The sequence below is a fragment of the Drosophila ficusphila genome, unplaced genomic scaffold, assembly GCF_018152265.1.
Source record: "Drosophila ficusphila isolate 14025-0441.05 unplaced genomic scaffold, ASM1815226v1 contig_198, whole genome shotgun sequence".
NCBI classification, from domain to species: Eukaryota; Metazoa; Arthropoda; class Insecta; order Diptera; family Drosophilidae; genus Drosophila; species Drosophila ficusphila.
The window spans coordinates 13,450,415-13,472,846 of NW_025064092.1; the positions used below are offsets into that span (position 1 = coordinate 13,450,415).

Consider the following 22,432-nt stretch of genomic DNA (forward strand, 5'->3'; position numbering starts at 1 on the left):
CCCGTAAGCCATGTGCATCGCGGAATGGTCTGTCTGTGCACCACCACCCACCACCCACCACCCATGGAACCACCCAACCACTTCCCAATCGCACTACCCCCTAAATACCCATTGCAAACTGTAATTTTATAATTAATGAACGCTGCCCTCTGTCGATGGACGCTTAATGCAAATACTTCGGGTGGGTGCAGTGCGGATAGTTTCCAAAAATGAGAATTTCGATAAACCAGTCACAACCGGTTAAAGCTGCTGCAATCCCCTTCACAAGCAATCCCTTTCTGCGAGGGTTGCTCAAAAAAATATTACCCCTTGCAATATCAAATAAGCCCTTATGGCAGCAGATCATAAAGCCATCATAAAATCAAAACTGCATTCTTTAATTTAGGTTTAACCCCACCTAACCGATAAAAAATTAACACGGAAAGATTAAAATATTTTGCAGTTATTGGATTACATTTACCATTAACGTCTTTCAATGAATGAAGCGATATAACTGGTCAACTTGAATAACATTGCGCTACTAATTAAACACCGAGCGAAACGAAAACACATTCAAAATGATTATCCATATTTGCATGATATCAATTAAAACTATTTTCGATTTATCTGGCCATGCAAAATGCAGTAATTAATTGGGCAACCCGCTGGTCACAAATTCCATCTCCATTTGGCCGTATCGAGTGAGTTTCTCTCTCTTTCTAGCATTCTCTAGCCCTCTCTTTTTCTCGCCTTTATCCCTATATAGAGTATGCTGCTCTTTCTCTGTCTGTCTCTGTTTACAATAGCCGCCCGCTAATTTATTTGAAAAGCCATTTGTTACCTTTGGCTTGCCTCTGTTTACATGTCCGTCCGGTTGTCTAGATCCGTCCGTATTTTCAGTCCGTCCGGATTTTCTATATACCCACATGTGTGTGTGTTTGTTTTTCAGATCTCGCTTGATGTTCGCGCATTACATTTACATTCACAATTACAATTAGCGTTAATTCAATTTACTGAAAGAAAAGGAAAAACCCAAGAAAGTGCAGAAAAAATAAGGCAAAAAAACAACAAAAAAAAAAGGTCGACCGAAAAAAAAAACGAAAATTGTTTGCTAATTGTTTAGATATGTGCATAAAAATATGTGTGTAGACATATGCCAACCCCCCAATGGTCTTTATAATCAATTCATTTAGCAAAATCCGGACAAGTAAATAAAGAGAAAATCGGAGAGAATAAATTGAAAGAAAGAGAGAGGGCATTTTATTGATACAGATACAGATCGAACAGCTGCCAATTGCCAAATGCCTCCAGTACTCGATAATCTTATGTACAGCCAAAGATACACACATATTTATTTAGTGAAAAATCGAGGAAAATCGAGGAAAATGTGTTCGCTTTGTGTTTGTGTTTTGTTAAGCTTTAGTAAATACTTGAAAATTTAATGCCGTTTGGCCAATAATTAAGGAAAAAACATTTCCAATGAGCCCATGTCCAGTGCCCCGATCCGATTCCCTCTTCCGACAAACTTTTTCTTTTGATAATTCGCTCCACAATCTGGCGCATATTTTAAGATATTAATCATACGCACAGTTGGCAAACTTTGATTCGGCGCGCGGTTAATGAAAAATCCATTGGTTTACCCAAGAAGACTCTACTTCTATTAAATCACAGGAAGCAGCCAAGGGAAAATCATTTGGAGAATGAGAGAACAAACATCAATGAACAATTAATGTGAAGACAAGTTCCGAAAAAAATTAAGAAAGAAGTGAGTGAGAAATGGGAATGTTAAAAGAATGCAAAATCGAATTGTAAACAGTCGGTTCGACGGCTCACAAAGCCCGAGGAAACTATTAAGAAAGCATCGGGCAAACAGAAGGCACAAGGAAAATACTAAAAGGCCGATAAAAACTGTGAAATCAAGGTTGTGGTTTACAATATTTCAGCGCACAATCTTTAAGAGAATTATTGCTTTAATGTTAATGTACCTTTCACTTTATATTATATTACTGTTACCTACTCGCTCTAAAAACATATTTGATTAAAAAATCAGTTACATACTTAACGTTTTGCTTAAAGCCATTAAGCCAACGCTACGTATGCGTAATTTTCCAGAACAACATCTCGAGATACATGCAAAGTCGATTCTATTATCACATTCTTTTTGCAAACACAATCTCTGAAATTTTTTAAACAGTTTTCGGCATTTAAAACCACCACCAACCTACGTTGCGTATGCGCAATATTTTTTAAATCAAGTTATATTTGCAAATTCACTCACCTTTTATTGTTCCGAAGGTCTTTTTACTTGTAAACTTGTTGTTTGCCTTGTGATTTTCCTTTTCCGCTTTTTGCTTTCCAACAACTTTTCGCTCGCTTTGTTTCAATATTAATATTGGATTTTTCGAATTTTTAATTCGCGTTCAGCTTGATGTTGTCTTTTTTCTGGTGTCTCTGCCAAAGTCACAACAATAACCAAAAAAAAAAACAAACATTGGGCTTTTAATAGGGGTGTGAGGAAGCATGTGTGTACGTGTGCGATAGAGATCGCCATATTTAAACATACATATATAGAACTATATTGAGTTTCAAAACAAAAGTTGCGCGCCCAGGAAGTCCACTATTGTTAATTTTTGTTGTTGTAAATCGCCCGTCGGCGTTCGATGCCAAAATACCTTGGGCTACCGAGAAAAACACATTCCAAACACGAATACAAAAACTCTTTTCATTAAAACACAAATCGGGATTAAACAATTTACATTAATATAAAGTTTAAAACAATATGTCGCGCCAAACCGTTAGATATTTATTCCATCGCAATCATACAAGATTTTCTGTCAATATTAGAAAACTTTAAAAAAAGATATTGCTAAAAAAAATGTTCACGGAAAAAGAATCTATTTTAAGGCTTTAATTATTAAAAAAAAAACTCAAGCACCTTTTTAATGGGAAGATTTGAAAACAATTTTTTGGTACTTCTTGAGATAAATAATGATAACAATAAACGAAAAAGATTTGTTCGTATTTTTTGAATGTGAACTTAAATAAAAGAGGGAAACCACTTCAGATCCTTTTAAAGCCATACAGTTTTTTAGAACCTTTTTTAAAGATCTGTGGTTTGTTGTATTGTAAGGCACTTTTATATATTTTTTGACGTGAAAAACTCAAAAAAAAAGTTTAAAAAAATTGCAAAAAAATCTATTAACTTTTTTATTGACACGCACTAATTTATTTTCATTTATTTTAAACTTGAATGCCAACGGTATTTAGTGTTGATTTTGGTATGGCTGGCTCTCTGGTATTTTATTTAATGGGTGTGTGTTTAAATGGGTGGTGTGTGTATCGTATCGCTGGGACTCCAAGAACTACAACAACGCAGTGTTATCCGCTCGGAGGCTGAACGCCTACTGGATGTTTGGATGTTACACGCGCCGAAAGCTTCCGCAGAATGTGCTGTTACGTTTGCCAAAGCACGCAACGCGTCGGCAGAGCAGCAGAGCGTCGGCGGCGAAGCTGGCAGCGACGTGCACGAACACGGACGAAAACGACTGAACACGAACGGACACCACCGAAACACCAGACCGGAATCGGAAACTCAGGGGAGACTTCACCAATATATTTCGCCAAATGTACCAAAACTTACGATTAAAATGGCTTATACAAATATTTAAATCAATTTAGGGTCAGTATAATTTATGAAACTGGGGCCAGTAGGGTCTTTACTCTTTATTTTGTAGTTACCTGTTATAAACTTTACCTGCTCTTCAGTTGAAATCCAAGACGACCAAAAGGAAACCGAAAATAAGAAGGTATTGCGCCTTAAAATTGTTTTTAGCTCAAACTCAAGATAAGCATCTCTTTTACAGTTCTTCGGTCAAGGTGCAGATCACCTCTCTCTACACACACACATAAAATCAAAAAAGGCATTTCACCACTGACTTTTCGATGCGCACGCGCCTATGTTTTAAAACGAACTAAGATAAGAAATGCAGAGAATAAGACCGACACGCAGTGAGGCTTATGGGAATTCGATCATTCCCTTCCATCCTCTCTCATTTCTTTTCACTCTCCAAACAGTTGTGGAATGCTAACAGTTAAATGCCGTCAACGTATTCCCTAATTAATACAATTATATTAGGACAAAAAAATATCCCGCAGAAATTAAAATATCAGCTCCTCCTATTAATGCTTCTACGATCGACTGAAAAGGATTTTTATATGGAAGTTCGGATGCCTGCCAGCTGACTGTCCTTTTGCGTTAATTGCATTTCGCAAGCATGGACGTCCAAAAGCGCAGCGGCTTCATCCTGATTCATAAAACATATCTGCTTGAATAATTCAAGGCAAATACATATAACGCAGTCTACACGCTGCCTAAAGAAAACTCTACACGCCCCAGCCTACGCACCTCCCACAGTGGTCATCTTAGTCTTTAGTTTAAATAAAAATTCAGATCCATTCATAATAATTTATTATATTAAATATATATTAAAATAAAAACTTACATGCTTAATATAATCATTTTTAGTTACAAACAGTTAAATATGTTTTGTAATAACTAAAAATCTGATTGGCATAAACTAATGCTGATTTCAACTTCATTATATTTTATTATACAGATAATTAAATCCCCCACTGTGCTCAGGTGTTCTCTATGGAGACTTTCCACCGAGAGCGCTTCGTTGCTGGGGTGCTGCTTTTCCAGTCGGCCTTTCCTTAAACTTCCAGTCGGCCTCGTGTGCTAACAAGTGGAAAGCAACAGTTGAAATGAATGAAAACTTTCGACGCTGCTCGGTTTTTGACGTCGCCGCGGGCTGATAAAGCGACTGCGACGCGAGCAGCGACGCGAGCTTCATGTGTTGCTTCACCTGCTAAATTGAGTGGGTGGTGGGGGGTTTTCGGTTGGGGGAGGGTGGCATCTCCGTTAGCTGTTGCTTTTCCAGCCAGCACACTGTTGCTCTCACTTAGGCGCCTCTTATTTGGGGAGAAGGGGAGCGGTTACTGCAAGGTTTTTCGGGATGTTTGGGGGGCTTCAGGGTGGATTGCTCTTGGTCCCGTTAAGCAGCAACTAATTTTTGTTAATTACACCTTAATGACATGAACTTGACACCGTTCCATTGCCGATGCCTCGATTTCCATAAATTAGGCAACCAACTAGACAACGTGATGCGGTTTAATAGACAGCAAGAAAAACATTAAATGTTATAGAGACCTCTGACCGGTTTTGTGTTAAAAAAAAAAATGGGATAATATTCTCAAACTCTCTTATTCATTTTTTGTTGAAAAACAAAAATTATTTAGTAAAGGTATTAAGTTGTATACTGAAAAAAACTTATTGAAGGAACTATTTATTGGATATTAAAAATCTAGCAATTTTCAAATGGAAAACATTTTGTTGGGTGTTTGTTCGCACAATTTTTTTTAGTGTGTGTCTGTTTAAGCAGCACTTAATTACAATGTGCCAGCTTAAGGGCAACTACACAAGCAACGGCAAATATAAAGTGCATCCCGCAGCAAATGCAACACTTACACACACACACTCACGCATACACGCATTGATTTTAATGAGTCCAGGCGACAAAGAGAAACAAATCGTTTTGACAGCCCCTCGAATAAATCTAAATTTTTATAGACCGCTTTCTTGATTTATTACAGAGCACTTAACCAATTTTGTGAGAAATGACTGACAGTGAATAAACTTGTCCATATCTAATAGTTTTGCCAGCATTTAATAGAAATTATATCTATAAACTAATCTTTCAAAATTATACATTTTTATAAACAAAATGTTACAAAAGCATTTCACCAAGCCTTCAACCAGTGTTGATTAATTCGTTAGTAAGATAAATAGGTGAGTAATTTTGATTCAGCTATTATCGGATGAGATACGTCAACGTAAACGGCATAATTAGCAAAAACAGCAGAGTTACCAATTTGCTGCCCTCGACTGTGGTGGACCCTCCATTCGCAAACTCATCGAAGTAGTTGCCGTATATGGCGAAGGTCATTAGGTGGTTATGTGGTTGTCGCAGCTCCATCTTAATCAGGGTTACGTTATCCGCTTCCTCCGACGACCAAGATAGTTGGGATGGTTGCAGGGCATAGAGGTCGGGGAAGCTGAGAGTGCTAGGCATAATGAGGCGTCGTGGCTTTCGGACGAACTCCCCAAGGATCTGAACTTCGGTGAACACTACTTTGTATCCTTGCTGCTCGCTGATTAGCCCACAACTTTCCACATCGGAATCGCGACAGGAAAACAAGCCACACAGGCGAATAGAACTGTACTGCTCCTCCTCATAGCGCCTTTCGCCCACCCAAACCCCCAGTCGATAGTTATATCCTGGTGAGGCCCCCTCCAAGTTCCAACTGACCTGGAAATCACAGCACAGGTCCTTCTGGCAGATCCTTTTGTTCACCGAACTGCCGGTGACCATAGGCAACTCCCAGGTGGTGAAGTTCTTCAGTTCCGGTTGCTGCAGAAGTTTCAGCTTCGTAGGACTCATCTCGCCCGATTCCAAAGTCTCATTCGAGGACGTCTGCTCCTCGGGATTCAAGGGAACCCGCGCCAGGAGCAACCTTCTCTCACCTTCTGCAGCATCCGAGATCATTAGACGGGCCAGAGCGCCTCCTTGACCGGAGTAGATGCCACTCCCACTGATCCCCGCCTGCGGAAGACTTCCTCCGGACGCCAGGACATTCACCCTGTTGGCCCAGGCCCAACCCTGCTGGAATTGAGAAGCTGCATGGGAGCAACGAGAGGTGTTAATTATAAAATAATTACAAATTATTAATTATAAAAAAATAAAAAATTAAAAAAAAAAAAAAAGAGAAAAAAAAAAAAAATTCTTGGTTTATGGCCTAATTTCTAGGCTACGTTATAGTTTACGAAGGTATTTACGTTACCTGTGAGAAAGGGGAGCTCCGAGTTAAACATTTTGGTGACGATCACGTGACGGATGCCCAATCGCTCCACCAAGTCTTGCGCCGGCTCGTAAAAGAGCATGTCGAAGCAGATAAAGTGGCCGAAGGTGACCCCGAAGTCGGTTGCAAAGGTGGCAAGTTCGGGGAACTCGGTGCGATTGGTCGAGTGCTCCAGATAGAGGTTCCACTTCCTGTAACGCGAGATCACAGCTCCTTGCCTGTCGAACACCACGTTGGTGTTATAAACAACCTGGCCGCCATTGGAGCAGGTACTTTCCGAAGGACATTCCTCCACAGCGCGTTCCTTCACATTGACCACGAGGTACGTGTTGTATTCCCTGGCGGCACATGCCAAACGCCTTAAAAAAGGAGCTATTTCGGTGTCATCTCCAGGCTGCTCTTCGCACAAACTCAGTTCGGTGAATTGAGGCACCGCGGTCAGTGTGAGTACACCATTTAAAGTGGCCTCCGGAAAGACGATAATATCCGTGGTTCCATTGGCCGAGGCAATGAGCTTTAGATAGCCCTCCAAATTGGACTCCAACAGGTGTTGCGAGGTACCCATTATCTCTGGACGGTACTCCGCCACACCAGCTGTGTAAAATGCATTGTTGGCCGCGGCGAACGAGACAGAAACACTGAGGAGCCACAGAAAGCGACGGAGGCATGCCATCTTGGTGCTGAAAGTTCAACGATCAGAAGCCGACTGATCCCAACCGGTTTGGTTTTATTCCATATACACATTTCTGTGTCAAGCCATATCAGCTATCGCCTGATTGCGAGATGGCTAGATTCTCACTCTAATCGTCCCAATCGCTAATCAGCGCCAATACACGTGAAAAGCTTTAAAGCCGATCGGTGAAGTAGACTTTTGGGCGGACAAGTCTTCTACCACTTTTTAGAAGTGATAATAATAGGTTTTCATTATTTCTGATTTATAGTTATTAATATAGTTATTAAATAAGTTTATAAAATTGTCCACGAGTTCGATTTAAAGTGGCAAACACAGATTAAATGGCTTTACCCACTTGTCCATTGACCGGGGAACACATGGTATCTCAAGAGTTTGGTGAGAGCCATCATTTAGTAAGCACTTTACCTAGTTTTTCTGAATCACCTGTGGGATTTAAAGCTCAAATTCAATGAAAAACACTTTATAATTGTTCTTGAGTTTGTATTTTATAATCAATGTTCATATCAAAAAAAAATGTGTTTAGAATTTGTGGCTTGATACAGTCACCAAGGTTCCCTGATCTTAATTAGTTGGGGTCCAGATGCTGGCCAGAGCCACCAGCGATATCAGTAGCCATCCGGCCGGGATTGTCAGTCCCATGGATCCACTTCTATAACCGCAGGCCAGTTGCTGCTCTTCACTTCCCTCGCCGAAAGTACACTCATTGTCGTAGTAGTTTCCGTAGACGGCGAAAGTCAGTAGGTTGCTCACCTCCTGGGACTCCTTGAGCGCAATGCGAACATCGTACACGTGGCTAAGGATCATAACATTCCAAAAACGTAAGAATATTTTTTTATAAAGAAAGGGGCTTACCTATTTTCAGGGGACACCTGCTGGGACATCTCAAACTGGCTGGGTTCCAGGGGCAACAGGGTGTCCAGCACAGTGCTGGGGAACAGAAGGAACTCCCGAGACTCCGGATAGCTGACCCTGATCGCCAGACGCGTGAAGGCCACCCGGGGCTGCTGCAAACTGTCCTCGGTCGTCAACAGGGTGCCGCAATCATCGATTGAGTCTCCGGAGCAGGCGAACAGTCCACAGTTGCGGATGTAGTTGGCGTCCACTCGCTGCTCGTTGCGCCAGCCGTCGTAGGTTCCCATCCGGTAGCTGTAGTAGCTGCCGTTCTCCACCGCACTTCCCAGGGACCTCCAGGCCAGATCAAAGTTGCAGCAGAAGCCGCCTTGGCAGAGGGTTGTGTTGACGGTGCCACTCACTCCCTCAAACTGCAGCAACTCAGTCTCGTAGTTCTCCAGGTAGTCCCTCTTCATGTAGAAACTAGTTGTCGACGCCGCCTGCCGGGACTTCACCTCGGGCAAGCTCCTCCTCACTCGCTTTTGAAGGGATCTGCTGCGGGAGTACTTCGGCACCTGGGCCACGTAGATGCTCCGCTCGCCGGAGTCCTGCCTCATGACACTGGTCAAGCTGCCCGACCGTCCGTGATAGATGCCCGAGCCACTGTTCCCGATGGAGGGCCGACTGGCCCCGGAGGCCAGCAGATTCACATCGTTGGCGTAGGCCCAGCCCAGTTGGGTCTGAACAGCTGTCGAAGAGAAGCCGAAAGTCTATCAGTTGTCACTTCTTTTCAGATTTTTACGCCAGGGGATCCCACTGTAAATGGCTTCGTCTCGCTGCTTTATGGCCCGCCCTTAACGACTTTGAAGACTTTACAACCTGATAGCGAACGCTTTTTCCAGTGCATAATCGGTTCAGAGCACTTCATCTCGAGAGGTGGCGAGAGCCATCAATTAGCGATCGATTGTCGCGATAAGGGAACGACCAGCCCCACCTTCTTTATCTCATTTCGGTTGGTGTGTCCGTGTCTGTGTCCGTGTCTCACCTGTGAGGAATGGCAGTTGGGAGAACCACATGGCCGGGTAGACGAAGTCCGTGACTCCCTGCTCCACGATGAGCTGGTGTGCCGGCGTGTAGAACAGGATGTCGAAGCAGATGAAGTGCCCGAAGGTGACCCCGAAGTCCGTCTCGAAGGTGCTCAGTTCTGGCACGAAGGTGCTGTTCTTCGCCTCACCATAGAGGTGCACCTTTCGGTACCTGGAGATCACCACTCCCTGGCGATCGAAGACCACGTTCGTATTGAACACATTCAGACCGTTCGAGGCACAGGGTCTTGTGTCCTCCGGGACATCCTCGCACTTCTGCTTCTCGGTGAGATTGATCACGATGTACTTGCTGGCGTTGCGGGCCGCACACGACAGGGTCACCAGGAACTCCTCGTAGTAGGTGGCGTTGGGGTCACTCAAGCAGGGGCTAATCCGATCGTCGGGATTGGGCACAAAGGACGTGGAGGAGGCCGAGTTGAGGGTGCTCTCGGGAAAGACGATTATGTCCGTGGAGCTGGCGTTCTCGGAGTGTATTATCTCCACGTAGCCCTCGAGCGAGTCCGAGGCCGAAGAACTGAGGATCGACTGGCGGAACTCCACCACACCGGCCGTATAGTAATCGGTGTCGAGCAGGCTTGCCTGCAAAATTTGTAAACAATCAAAACATTTCCGAATTGGCGAAATTCGAATTCGCGATGGCGCGCAACCCCACCTGCTGAGTCATGCCAGGCATTAGCCCTAGGAACAGGCCCACTGGAAGCAGTCGCCACCAATTACTCGCCATTTCTAAGTAATCTGATAATTGCTAATGACTGGCACAGCCTCAGACATCGGGGCTTTTATAGGAGCCCGCGGAAGGGGCACCTATGGCCGAGAACCACTTAATCTTATCTGCCAATGGTTCGCTCTTTCCAGTGCTGACATTTCTGTTTAACATTTTTACAATCGAACATATCAATTGATTTTAATTGTTAAAATAGAAAAGATATTATTTTGCATTTTCAGAAAGAAACAGTAAATAAAGGTTTCTCAGTTCGCCAAAGGAATACAAATTGAAGAAATGGATTAGTCAACACCTTTTTCTTAGAACCACAAAGGACTTGAAGGGGAGTGGCAGTTCTCTGAAAACTTTTTAGTTGAAAATGAAGCCTCTGAACTCTTACTAAATTAAAGATAATTATTATAAGTAGCAAAATACTTTTAGGAAAGTGACAGCCTTAGCGTTTTAATCAATTAAAATGTAATTCTTTGACCTTTTTGGACATTTTAAACCCAAAAAATCCCCAAACCCGCCAGAATAGCAGCACTTGATCGGCTTTTGGCCGTATTTTTGTGGGCTATTCTCGGGTCGGCTTTTTCAGGGAGTCATGTCCGCTAACCGTGAGCGTGATTGTTTTCTTTGCACATTGGACTGGCTGCGCTGTGGCCAACTATTTTGCGCCAGCCTTATCGCCGCACCCAGACTATCCAGGTTCGATGTTCTCTCTGTTCGACTGCGATATACTATATTGTACCGTCCGCTTCATTATCATCGCCCTGCAAATAAATCAACTGATTTCTCTCGATTCTTACAGCATTGATTTTTATTTGTCCTCATCAAATGTTTACCATCCATTACCGCAAACGCGAAATAAATCGGCAGAGAGTTCTTAATTAGTGTATCCTAGGATTTTATTGTGGGTCTTCTATCTTTATTGCATAGGCAAGTTTCTTCTATCAGAAGGTACTATTGTGTTTATTACTCAAACGTGCCGTAAATGTGTTGATGGGATTTATGCTAAGTCGGCAGGCGATATTCGAATACTTGCCCCTGATGATAATTTAAGGAATATCTGACTGTATCCAAAAACAACTTGACTTCATTTTTATCTGTTTTTTCTACTACTTATGCCAGGATTCTATTGTGGATAAATTATAATTTAGTTGTAGGATTTTTGCCCGCAACATTCTGCCCACTTTACCTTGCTTATCTTTCAATTGTTGTATTTCTTATATTAAGTGATATCCAAAGTTATCCGTCAGATCCATCAAGCAGCTAATTTAGGCCGCAATCTGCGCCATAAAGTTCCCAGTCGACATCATTGCCTCAGTTTCAGCATTATCGGGGTTTCGGCTCCCTTTTCGGTGGTTCTTGTTCTGTACGAGAGTTTAAGAACATTCACGAGTATATCCACCTTGTTCGCTGAGGACAATCCGAAACGCAGATCCGAAACGTTCCATCCCGGGACTTAATGCATTTCCTTGCGCTCCACTCCACGAAAGTACCCCGTCGTCCGGGGTGCATGCAACATAAATTCGGGAAGAACACCCCTAACAGAGTCTACTTGGCAATCCTTTCCGCTCCGCTGTGCTCCTTGTTCTCCTCTTCCCCTTTTGGCAAATTGATTTGCGGCAAGAAAAGTGCGCAAGAACTTTGGGGGCGGCGGGTCGGGAAAAAAATAAAATTAAAAAATAATGTTTGAAAATTTCTTGGTCATATATTTTAAATACGAAAATTTACCCAAGGGAGTCGAACCATGCACAAACACACACACACACAAACGCACACACACACACACTCGAACAAACCTGTTACCTGCTCATTTTATGCGCAAAAAGAAACGAACGGTAAAACACGTTAAAAGCTAAGACGAAGTCCCAACAACAACAACAACAACAACGGTAGAAGCGGTCGAGGGAGAACGGGAAGAAAGGAAAGAAAGCACAAAAAGGTAGAAGGAAAATGTTTTTGTGAGAGCGGAGATAACTGTATACCCTTCAAGGAAAATTCTTTTCCACACCTTTTAATAATATTATTTTTATAATAATATTTTTTTTTAATATTTTTAGGCAATTTTAATCCAAGACATTACAAATATCGCACACGCTTCCGTATACTAATTTATTTACTGGCGTCATAAATCCAAAATGTAACCATAACAAAGCAACAAAGACACAGATTGCTGAATGTTACTTCTAAAAACAATTATTGAGAATTTTGATAAGATCCTTTTCACACAATCTAAGAATGAATTGACCAAAGAATGAATTTCCAGTGCAAATAAACGCCTCCGTATACTAATTTATTTACTGGCGACAAAAATCTAATAATAAACCATAACAAAACAACAAAGACACAGATTGCTGAATGTTACTCCTAAAAACAATTATTGAGAATTTTGATAAGAGCCTTTTCACACAATTCACTCTTAGAATTGAGACCAAAGAATGAATTTCCCGTGCAGATGAACCCACAGCAGAGTCGGTAAAAGCCGAGTAAAAAGTTAGAGTGAACCCCCATCGAAGGTAAAACGCAGGCAGCTTCATTTAGTTTTTGGCCTGCTCCACATATGCATATACATATACATATACATACACATACACATATACATATGTGCGCATATGTATTTCAAGGGGTGGTTGTGTGTGTGCGAGGGTGTGTGTGCGGCATTCGTTGCTACTTATGTTTAAGCTTCGTATTTAAGCTTTTTGCACGATTTCCTCTAACAAATGGATTTTCACTTGTTGCCCAGTCAGACGAACGAAGCCATCACATACATACGACACACATAAATATGGGCTTATGCACTGAGATAAATTACTACAGTTTTCAAATGATAAGCCAATAAGAAAAGCCCCATATCATCATCAGAATTACTCAAGTATAATTCGAGCTTTTTAAATCAATTTCTTTTTATTACTTTACCCTTCGGTCACGAAACTTGTGAAATGTACCTCGGCTTTTCTCTCAGCGTAATCACGTGTGTGCAATCTGTATGGCCTTGTTGTCAGGCTCGTTTTTTAGAGCTCCTTCCTGGACTCCATTTCCTCGTCTGCCTTGGCCAACAAATAATTTAATTTCTTGGGTCGCCTTTTATGCTTATCCTCTCTTTTTTTCTAGGCATTTTGGCTAAGTCCTCGGGATTCCTTTCTGCGGATAAGCACCAGGCCAGAACTCTCGACTGGCAGGATAACTTTCCAGCTATCGATGACTAGAAGTGGATGCGCCCTCAATCATTGATTAGTCAGGCCACGAAATCATACGAAAGAAGTGGGGCTTTGCCTGGGACTTGGGGCAGATTTTTGTCTGCTTGATTAATTGCAATTTTGTTGTGCCCTGAGCCAGGCAATTTGTTAGCCAAAAAGGCGGGCCACACACCACACACATCACACCGCACACCCACGCACTGGTATGCAAACTAAAAAGTATTATTAATGATGGCCAACCGGTTGGGGGGGCGGCACTTCCCAGGCATCCCAGGCTCGCCTGCATTTGACATCGCTCATACGACGCGTTGTCTGAGATTTATGCCAAGAGCAGGATGCGCCAAAGAGCGGCACAGGGTGTGAAGTGGGTCAGTGGCTTGCCAGCCGACTGACTGACTGATTAATAACAAGCGCTTAAATCCGGCAAACACACATCGCACACAGCCTGCCGCAAAAACCAGTGACGAAATATTACGCATACGCACATACGGACTCCGAAAATGAACTGTATCCACCAGCAACAAAGGAACACATCCACATCCTCAAACGAGCACACACGAGTGAAGGATGGAAAAGCTTGAGAAATGTGCTTACATGTGTGCGATTAGCTCCTTGCTGTGGCAACATGAAATCACCAAGGACAAAGTGGCATGCAGCTGAATTGAAGTGATACTGCTGTGAAATCCACCGGAAATATGGATTTATGTAAAAGTATCGCAGAAAAGAAAAAAGAAATGAAAGCTAAAGGATTGCAATTTAAATGGGTTGCACAAGGAAACCGATTAAATACTAAACTACTCTGGTAAGCAGTGGGAGTCCTCGAAGGACATTCGTGAGCACTTAATCAAATCTCGCATTACAGGTGACTCCTACACACACACAACAAGCCACGGGAATTTGTCAAATTTAAGCAGAGGTTCAGTGCTATTGAGCCGTTATGTTAATCCTTTGTATCGGCAAACTGTCACTGGACTTTCCCTCCCACTTTCCACCCTTCCACCCTTTCCCCTGCGAAGCCCTGTGGGCTATAGGTACATATTGCTGGCCATGTCAGGCCTCTGATTTATAGCCGTGTATGTGGCACGACCTCCCACCACCTGGCTCGGTTTAATAGCCTTAAACGCGGCGGCTAATAAGTTTTCCCAGCTCCCCAGCTTCCCATCTCCCCACTTTCCCTCCCAGCTGCACTACTCACACATCCGCAAAAGCCAATGACTTGGCGTTTGCCTTCTGCTCTTCGAGATTTATTGACATATAAATTTAATGCCATCGACCGACCGACCGACCGATCCCACCTCACAACAAAGTTAGCAGCAGCAGTTGATTGAATGCGCTTTACTGCCTGGATTTCCGTTAGTAAATTGAAAAAGCTCCGAGGGGAAGAAGAGTCGTACGAGCGACTTAAATTGAAAGCGAGTCCCTTTTGGCAGGACAACACCTCGCCCGGCAATATATTCTATCTGTCGAATTAGAATCTGCTGCGAAGCGGGATTAGGTTTGTGATAATTGAAAGTCCCGAATCGATTGGACACGCCAAATTGGATAATTGGGTCAGCTGGGATCCCAAAACTGATGCAAATTTCCTGAGTTGCAGTTGCAACCTTGATTGGTTTCCAGTCTGGCTATAGTTTTCTTTTTTGAGGAATAGTTTAAGGACATCTTACCAAAAGACTTCAAATCACCAGAGAATTTCGTGGGGGAACGCTAGGAATTTTCTTATTTCTGGTGGCCAACCAGCGAGTTTTCGTGGATCTCGTGCACCTCCTTCAATGTCAGCGAAATGCATGGAGCCAAAATGAAAGTTTGCCGCTTGCCACCTTCCACCTCCCTCCCAGTTTTTCCCCCCAAGGGCAAGGCAGCAATGGGACTTTTCAATAGACAGAATCAAGCGCCATTACTTTGACTGATATCGAATCGAATCGAACGACTGCGACTCCGGGTGCCGTGTAATCGAATCGAATTGAATGGAGGGGAATGTCGGACCGCCATGCATGAAATGGATGCCTGGGACAGCCAGGTGAATCCGTGGAAAGGATGCGGAGGTGAATGCGCCTCGCAGGATGCAGCATCTGTAAGTCAGAAGCAGGACGAGGACTTAAGACTCAATTCAATTTCTTAGCGACATTCTTCCACCCACGGTGCTGGATTCGTGACGCCACTCCGAACGCAATATGCACTTTATGAAACGCGGGAACATGGCCAATAATTGGGTATTGGTTTCACTGAATTATTAATGCAATGCAAGAGAAGAAAATTTATGCATACAACAGGGAACAAATTAAACCCTAACAAATATTGAACAAAAGATACATTTTTGAGAGCAAATAAAATATATCGGCCATTTGATGTTTCGCTTCATTTAATTAAAGGCCAAAAAATAGTTGTCGGTGTTAGGAATTTGTGAGGATGATTTTGTTTCGATTTATTTGGTGAAAACTGGTGAAATAGAAGGCGTGATAAAATCTTAAATCTAAAGTAAAATAGTGTCCCACAGTAAACACATTTATCTTAAGGCCAATGAAAAGCCACACTTGCGGCCAATTGAACATTACGAGCTGGCAATTACAATCACGATCGTCGTGCAGCTCTAATTGCCAGCATTGAGCCCTCCACACCCACAATTCTTGGCTCTTGCGAATTTTCCCCCCCCCATTTTCCACCGCCCTTTCCACCTTACACTTTCCACCTACCAACTTCCCTTTGGCATTCTGTCGTTCTGGCTGGCTAAGGTTCAATGCAGTTCAGTAAATATTATGCTAAATTGAGATAATTTGTTGGCTGAATTTCTCACACACCGTCGCGCCCACACACACTCCGACACACACACTCCGACTCCGACACACAGACAGTCACACAGACAGGGAGCGTGTCGCCATTTTGGCTCCTGGCGTGTCCTTGCCATGGCTGAAATGGATTTGCATGTAAATTTGTTTTCGCCTTATAGTCGCAAATTTTTTGCTCGATTTTGCACATTCTCTAGATTTCTATCGTAATTGGCGGCTTGTTATAGGCAATACGGAGGACGCAGGCGGGGCGAAGGGGGGAAGGGGAAGCGAGGAAAGCCGGAAAATCGCAGAGGAAAAATCCCACACACACACAAGCAGACAAACAGACGAAGACTAGCTGCAGTTATGCCTTTTTGGCCGGAAGTATCAGCGCCAGAATCCTTGCCGATTGTGTCACTTCTTTATTCAATTCGCAACCTTCGCTCCGTTCTTCCTTATTTTCCTGGCATTTTTTATCGACTTAGTTGCAACTAAGTTTAAGTGAGTGTATCCTAATACGGATCCATTGGCGGACTATTAGCTTTAAGGATTTCGTTTCACTTGTGCTTCTCTGGCATTAATTCCGGAATTCAGCTCGAGCGAAATTAGTTTTCGCAACTTTGTAAAATCAATTAAGTGCTGTGATTATTTCGCTGGCAAGTAAACTTTGATTTTGACATCCGCACTAAAGTTTCATAATCAAAACAATTTCTAATTGGTTATCTGTCAAGACAACGAAAGCATTTGCAAAAGTTACCGATGGGAAAAAAAAACTTGTTCCCGGAATTAATCGATGGGGATTTCGTTTCGTTTTACCTGCAGGTTTTCCGCGATTTGGCCAAATTTCGCTGGCCGGGAATTGAGGAACTTGAGGAACGTAGGAACGTAGTTCGCGGCATGCCACTGTTATTAAATACTTCGCTTGCTCTCCACCTCCTCGAAGCAGATATAGTACGTATATGAGCATCTTTCATACATACATTTGGGCTTTCCGCACTCCTCAGAGGAAAACTCAAAGGGCAAGTATGCCGTATGCCGTGCTCGTCTTTATTTATGGCATTCTTTGGGAGCAGTTTTCGATTGGTCGGGGGGACGACAGACATTTGCATCCCCAAAAAGGCGAAAGGGGAATCCCAGCTCCAGCTCCAAGCCCGAACCGAAACCCAATGATAATAAATCGCATGCCGAAAAACAAGTCGTGTGTGTAAAGTAGTCATTAAAAAGGGTCCCGAAAAGGACATCGGCCAGGCACAATGCAATTAATTGTTTTGTTTATCGGTTTATCGGACAGTTTACGCTTGATTTGACCCAAAGGCCGAGCACAAAAATACTTATGGACTATAGTATACTATAGTATACTATAGTATATAGGGAAACTTGCTTGGGATTGTTGTGCATCCAAGTGAGTCCGAGCTGTGCGATGACACAACTTTCGACAACTTAAACTTGAGTCCTCTGAATTATTGATCAGCATTTGTTTGCCTTTTGCGGGACTTACTTGGCTCACTCAACTTGCTTTATATAATATTTGCAAAATAGAGAGAACTCCAGAAGTAATTAGAGTGCTCCGTTACCACTCGAAAGCCCATTAACACCTTTCGTTTCGCCTCAACCAGCACATTTGCACTTACCTCGGCTCCATTGTTCTCCCACTCAATTGGTCCTTGATCCCTGGCCTTTTGCAGTGTCCTTGGAATATGTCTGGCCTCGATTTTTACAGACTGGGGGATTAGCGGACGGTCGAATTTCGCCGCATCTGTATCCCGTATCTGTTAATGTATCTGTGCATCTGTACCGAGTATCTGTATCTGTAGCGGGGAATTCGCAACCGCCTGGCATTTGCATATTTCCATTTTGGGCTGACCACAGGACACCGAAATGAGGATAATAATGCGAGCCATTACACATGCCGAAAACCCGGCTAAATGGGTAATGGGGGCCAACCGCCCATAATGCGCTTTCAAAACTAATATGAAAATAATGTGGGCTGCTTTTTGGCTGGTGGGTGGTGGGTGGTGGGTGGTGGGTGGTGGATGGTTGATGGTTGGCTGGTGGTTGCTGGTTGCTGGTTGGTGGGGGAATCCAATGCCATCGAGGAGCAAGGACGTTGCTGCATTGTTGCTGTGTATCTGTGTATCTGTTTCTGTGTATGTGTGCGAAGTTCGAAGGACACTTCAGCCACTGCACATGCATAAATATAGAACAATAAAGTAATAACCGACAGTTCAAATCGGTGGCTCTAAAAATATACTCTATCCTCAACGAAGAGCTTTTTATACCCTGGCAGAGCAAAGGGTACTATAAATTCAGTCAGAAGTTGGGAACGCAGTGAATCGAAATAAGTCTGTCTGAAAACAAGATACATTTTAGTAAGAATGGCTTACATTGCAAAAATGTTTGATTTTGTGATCTATTGGTTTTATTTTTCTATTTTTGCAAATTAACACGCTAAATGGAAAATGTAACATGAATAATGCGATTTTTAACAATCAACAGAAATTTGTAAGTTGCAAGATTAACACCTGAAAAATGTTAGATAACATTAAGTTAACATTAAGTTAACATTAATTTTAATTTTCAATGTTAATATAATGTAAATGTAATGTTAATAACATTAAACGTCGCCACGTCATCGGCGATGATAATTAAAAATTTTTAACGTTTTGATGGACTTATAATTCCCAACGTGTTTTGGCTGAATCTTAGTGGGATAGGGCTTGATTGCGGCCCATTCCTCAGTTCTCCGGGATGACCGGCAGTTTCTCTGAGAAACTGATTTCGGTTTTTGGAAGTGTGCGTGTGCTTGTGAAGTGGTTCCTGCTGATGCCTTCTACTGGACTCCACTCCAGGATGCAGTGCATCATCACCTGACTTGGTATGGTGTTTTGCGATTAATAACTTTAGTTATTCTTAATACAGGTGATGCTGATCCCTTCCTGCTTATACTGGACTCCAGGATGCAGTGCCTCCAAACCCAGCGAAGTGAGTATCATTTTTTAAAATTTAGTGATGACCTGGAGGCCGTGCAAAAGCAATTAAAATATTCAATATAGCAATAAAGCATCTCCGAAAATTCGAAATTTTTCATCGGGAAACTCTCTGTTCATGAATATATATTCTCCCTTAGAAGTATATCATGCTTCGGCGACACGGAATACGGCTAATCGGTAGTCACGATGCAACCAGTCACCCGGTGGCATAACCCGATTAGATCCTTGCCCCTTGCACCTTCCCCTGCACCTGCCCCTTCCGCTACGAAGTCAGCAATAAAATGCAACAGGAAATGAAATGTAAACGCTCGCAGTGCAATCGTGTGTAAGTTCTGGCAATGGCATTATTACAGCGCCGGACTGGCTTGCAGTTCGAGTGAATTGTGAATTTACCACCCGCTCTCCGGCCTTTTTGCTGCTGCTGCTGCTGCTGCTGCTGCAATGGAAATGGAAAATTGTTAGCATCATCAACACGTAGCGTTGACGTGTTGAAAATGCTGAAAATTACAAAGGTGAGCCACGGGTTGGAAATCGGGGCGACGTGGCCTGCCTTGCCAATAAAAAGCTTTTCAATTCAATTTCCACACATTTGACGAACGCAACAAAAATGTATTATTAACTTAAATCATTTTCCACATTATTATTCACACCTTTTATGAAGCGCTTTTAAATATGGTTTGCAATTTGGGGGCTTGATTGTTTTCAAAAATAAATACTTGGTAATTGGTGCCAGATTGCGTTCATCACTTTATTTAGTTTTGCGATACATTTTCTTTTTTTTTTTGTGGATGATCAAAGGACAAGCATCGTAATGGCATCGTTTTACTCATCTGTTACTCTTACCGAATTCTCGTTGCCTGTTGCTCCTGCCACTGCCTTTGTTTCTGGTTATGGTAATGGTTAATATGTCGCCGTTTTTTGCGGTTTTTATGTAAATTAATTGAGATTTTGTTGTCCGTCGTACGAATACTTTTATTGGTATTGCTGCGGCTGTTGCGCTCGGTTTATTGTATTTTTCGCTCTTTGTGTTCGATGATGATGATGATGTCTTTTGTTTTTCGTGTACACGGAGTGGAAGAGCTAAAGTTTAATCCGAGACTATATTCGAGCTTAAAGTATACTGTCTGTTAATATAGTATAATAATGCAATTAATTATCCTGCAATTTCAGAAAGAACTTGAGAGATAGTAAGGATTAAAACGCTAATAAGACAGATTGCTTTGATTCTGTCGCTGGTATTTAATGGGACTGCAAAGTCTGTCCTGTTTATCGTTTGCCTGTCCGTGTCGTTTTTTTTATTATTTTTCAGATATTAGCCATCCGCTCCGTTGCCTTTATCGCCCGTGTGTTGTCCCTTATGCTGTTCCTGTTGGCCAACTTTGTTACCTGTTGGCTGTTGGCTGTTGCATGCCCTTCTCCTGCTCGCTTCCTGCTCGAGTTGGCCGTGTTTGACTTCATTTAGTTTTAGCATAAAAAACGCGTTAAGGACGCACGCGGTCAGCAGCGTCGTTAGCTTCTCCACCTGTGTGATACCCGCCCGCAGTAACCCCTCCCCCTTTCCCCGCCCCCCAATAATGGCACTGAAAGTAAAAATCTTAAAAAAAGGCATATGGCAGGCACGAAAAAAACACAAACAACACAAAGCGATGTCGGGGAAGCCAGGGGGAGAAACGAAGAGGAAAAGTCGACGAACAGCAAAGGAAATGAAGAAAAACTTGATTTATTTTTATGTGCTCAGCGATGCGGCAAGAAAAATGGGAGGGGATGGGTTTTCCATTCATACAAAGGCTACGTGCGTAATGACCAGGCACACACACACACACCGCTACACACCGACACACACACGCACTCACGCACTTGAAGTTAAAGAAGTTCCACGTTGCGTATACGTAATCATATTCTTTCTTATTTATATTTTTGTTTCGGCCCCGTCCTGCCCAACTCCTGCTAAATTATACATCTGCATGTGTATATACACGTATAGATGTACGTTTATATAGTGAATATACATACCTGAGCAGGGCGGTTGTGTCCTGGCTGCGTGGACAAGTGGCCAAAAAGAAAAGCGCGGCTCCCAAATCAATGGGAAAGCGCCGCACAAAAGGAGTTTGGCGAATATTGCGGAGAGTTGATGTCCGACAACTTAAATATTTGCTAAATAAATACATGAAACTGTTAATAAATAAGACATTTGCGAATAGAAACTTATGGTACGTATTACGTATACGTACAAATTGAATGAAGTCGGAGATTGCTTGCCCACTTAAAAACCGCAAATGTTTGCCAAATTCTGCAGACAATTAGAAAATTGCATTTTGTGGGCAGCCTGGCAGAGCCTGGCAAATAAGGAAACATACTTCCCCCAATCGTGTTTACAATACATTTTAATAAAGTCAAAAAGGCGCTCGGGTGTGCGGTGGTGTGCGATGGCGACGAGGGGGAATCTCCGGGGATGTGTGTGTGCGATGGTGTGTGCCAGGTGAGCCCGAAGGGAACATAATAAAAATATGAAAATCAAGTGAAATCATTTCCATTCAAATTCAAATGGCAAGCCAGAACGCCAAAGGAACGAACGAGCCTTCTTGGCTGCCAATGCGACGTGGCATTCTGGGGAGCTGTGGCAGCTGAAAACTGATATTCAATTCAATCAGTTCTGCCCGAGACCTCGGGGAGGTGATGGAGAGGGGAAGGGCGAACTCCACAGCCAGAAAATACCGAGAACACTGGTTAGCTTAAACAAGTTTACGCCAAAAATATAATGTTAATAACCTGCTGATTCCTCAAGAGAAAAGACATTTCAAGAGAAATCTGATAATAAACTTCGATTGTAAATGAACGTTTATATTTTTGGGTCGAATCTACTCCGTGTTTTTTCCAGTGCAGCCAGAAGATTGGGATTCGAAATGGTTCCGAGCTCAAAATGCGGTTAGATCCTAATACGGCGACCAGTGTACCAGTGTGTGTGTGTGTGTGTGTGTGTGTCAATGGCTGGAACTGATTCTGATTGAGAATCCTTCCTCGTCCGGACCTCCCGATTGATGGCGGCCCAGGAAATCGGCCGAAGGCGAAGCCATACACTCCGCAGGACCAGATATATTTTATGGGCGCGACGGCGGCCTTCACCTACACTTCACCACCTGTTATACATAGCCACCCAACCAGCCAACCACCCAACCACCCACCCACCATTCGAACTCCCCGTCACCGCCCCATCTCACTGGCAACTTTGCGCCTCCATTCACT

General features: G+C 42.9%; 3 protein-coding genes across 3 annotated transcripts in view; all 3 read right to left on the reverse strand.

Moving 5' to 3' along the window:
* The window catches only part of LOC108096997, an 84,326-nt gene extending 80,909 nt beyond the window's left edge, over window positions 1-3,417 (reverse strand). Inside the window, 2 exon segments of the mRNA XM_043207577.1 lie at window positions 2,258-2,430; window positions 3,385-3,417. The gene's annotated coding sequence lies outside the window, so the exon portion shown is untranslated.
* A 2,178-nt stretch (window positions 3,418-5,595) lies between these two features.
* Window positions 5,596-7,584, reverse strand: LOC108097362 (vanin-like protein 3). The gene is made up of 2 exons (XM_017199606.1): window positions 6,880-7,584; window positions 5,596-6,715 (listed from the first exon to the last, which is right to left on the reverse strand). The coding sequence occupies exons 1-2, from the start codon at window positions 7,568-7,570 to the stop codon at window positions 5,850-5,852; spliced, it is 1,557 nt and encodes a 518-aa protein (XP_017055095.1). The 5' UTR covers window positions 7,571-7,584; the 3' UTR covers window positions 5,596-5,849.
* Window positions 7,585-8,062: 478 nt separating this feature from the next.
* On the reverse strand, window positions 8,063-10,257 carry LOC108097380 (vanin-like protein 1). The gene is made up of 4 exons (XM_017199631.1): window positions 10,181-10,257; window positions 9,468-10,107; window positions 8,444-9,170; window positions 8,063-8,384 (listed from the first exon to the last, which is right to left on the reverse strand). The coding sequence occupies exons 1-4, from the start codon at window positions 10,250-10,252 to the stop codon at window positions 8,153-8,155; spliced, it is 1,671 nt and encodes a 556-aa protein (XP_017055120.1). The 5' UTR covers window positions 10,253-10,257; the 3' UTR covers window positions 8,063-8,152.
* Window positions 10,258-22,432: the final 12,175 nt, after the last annotated feature.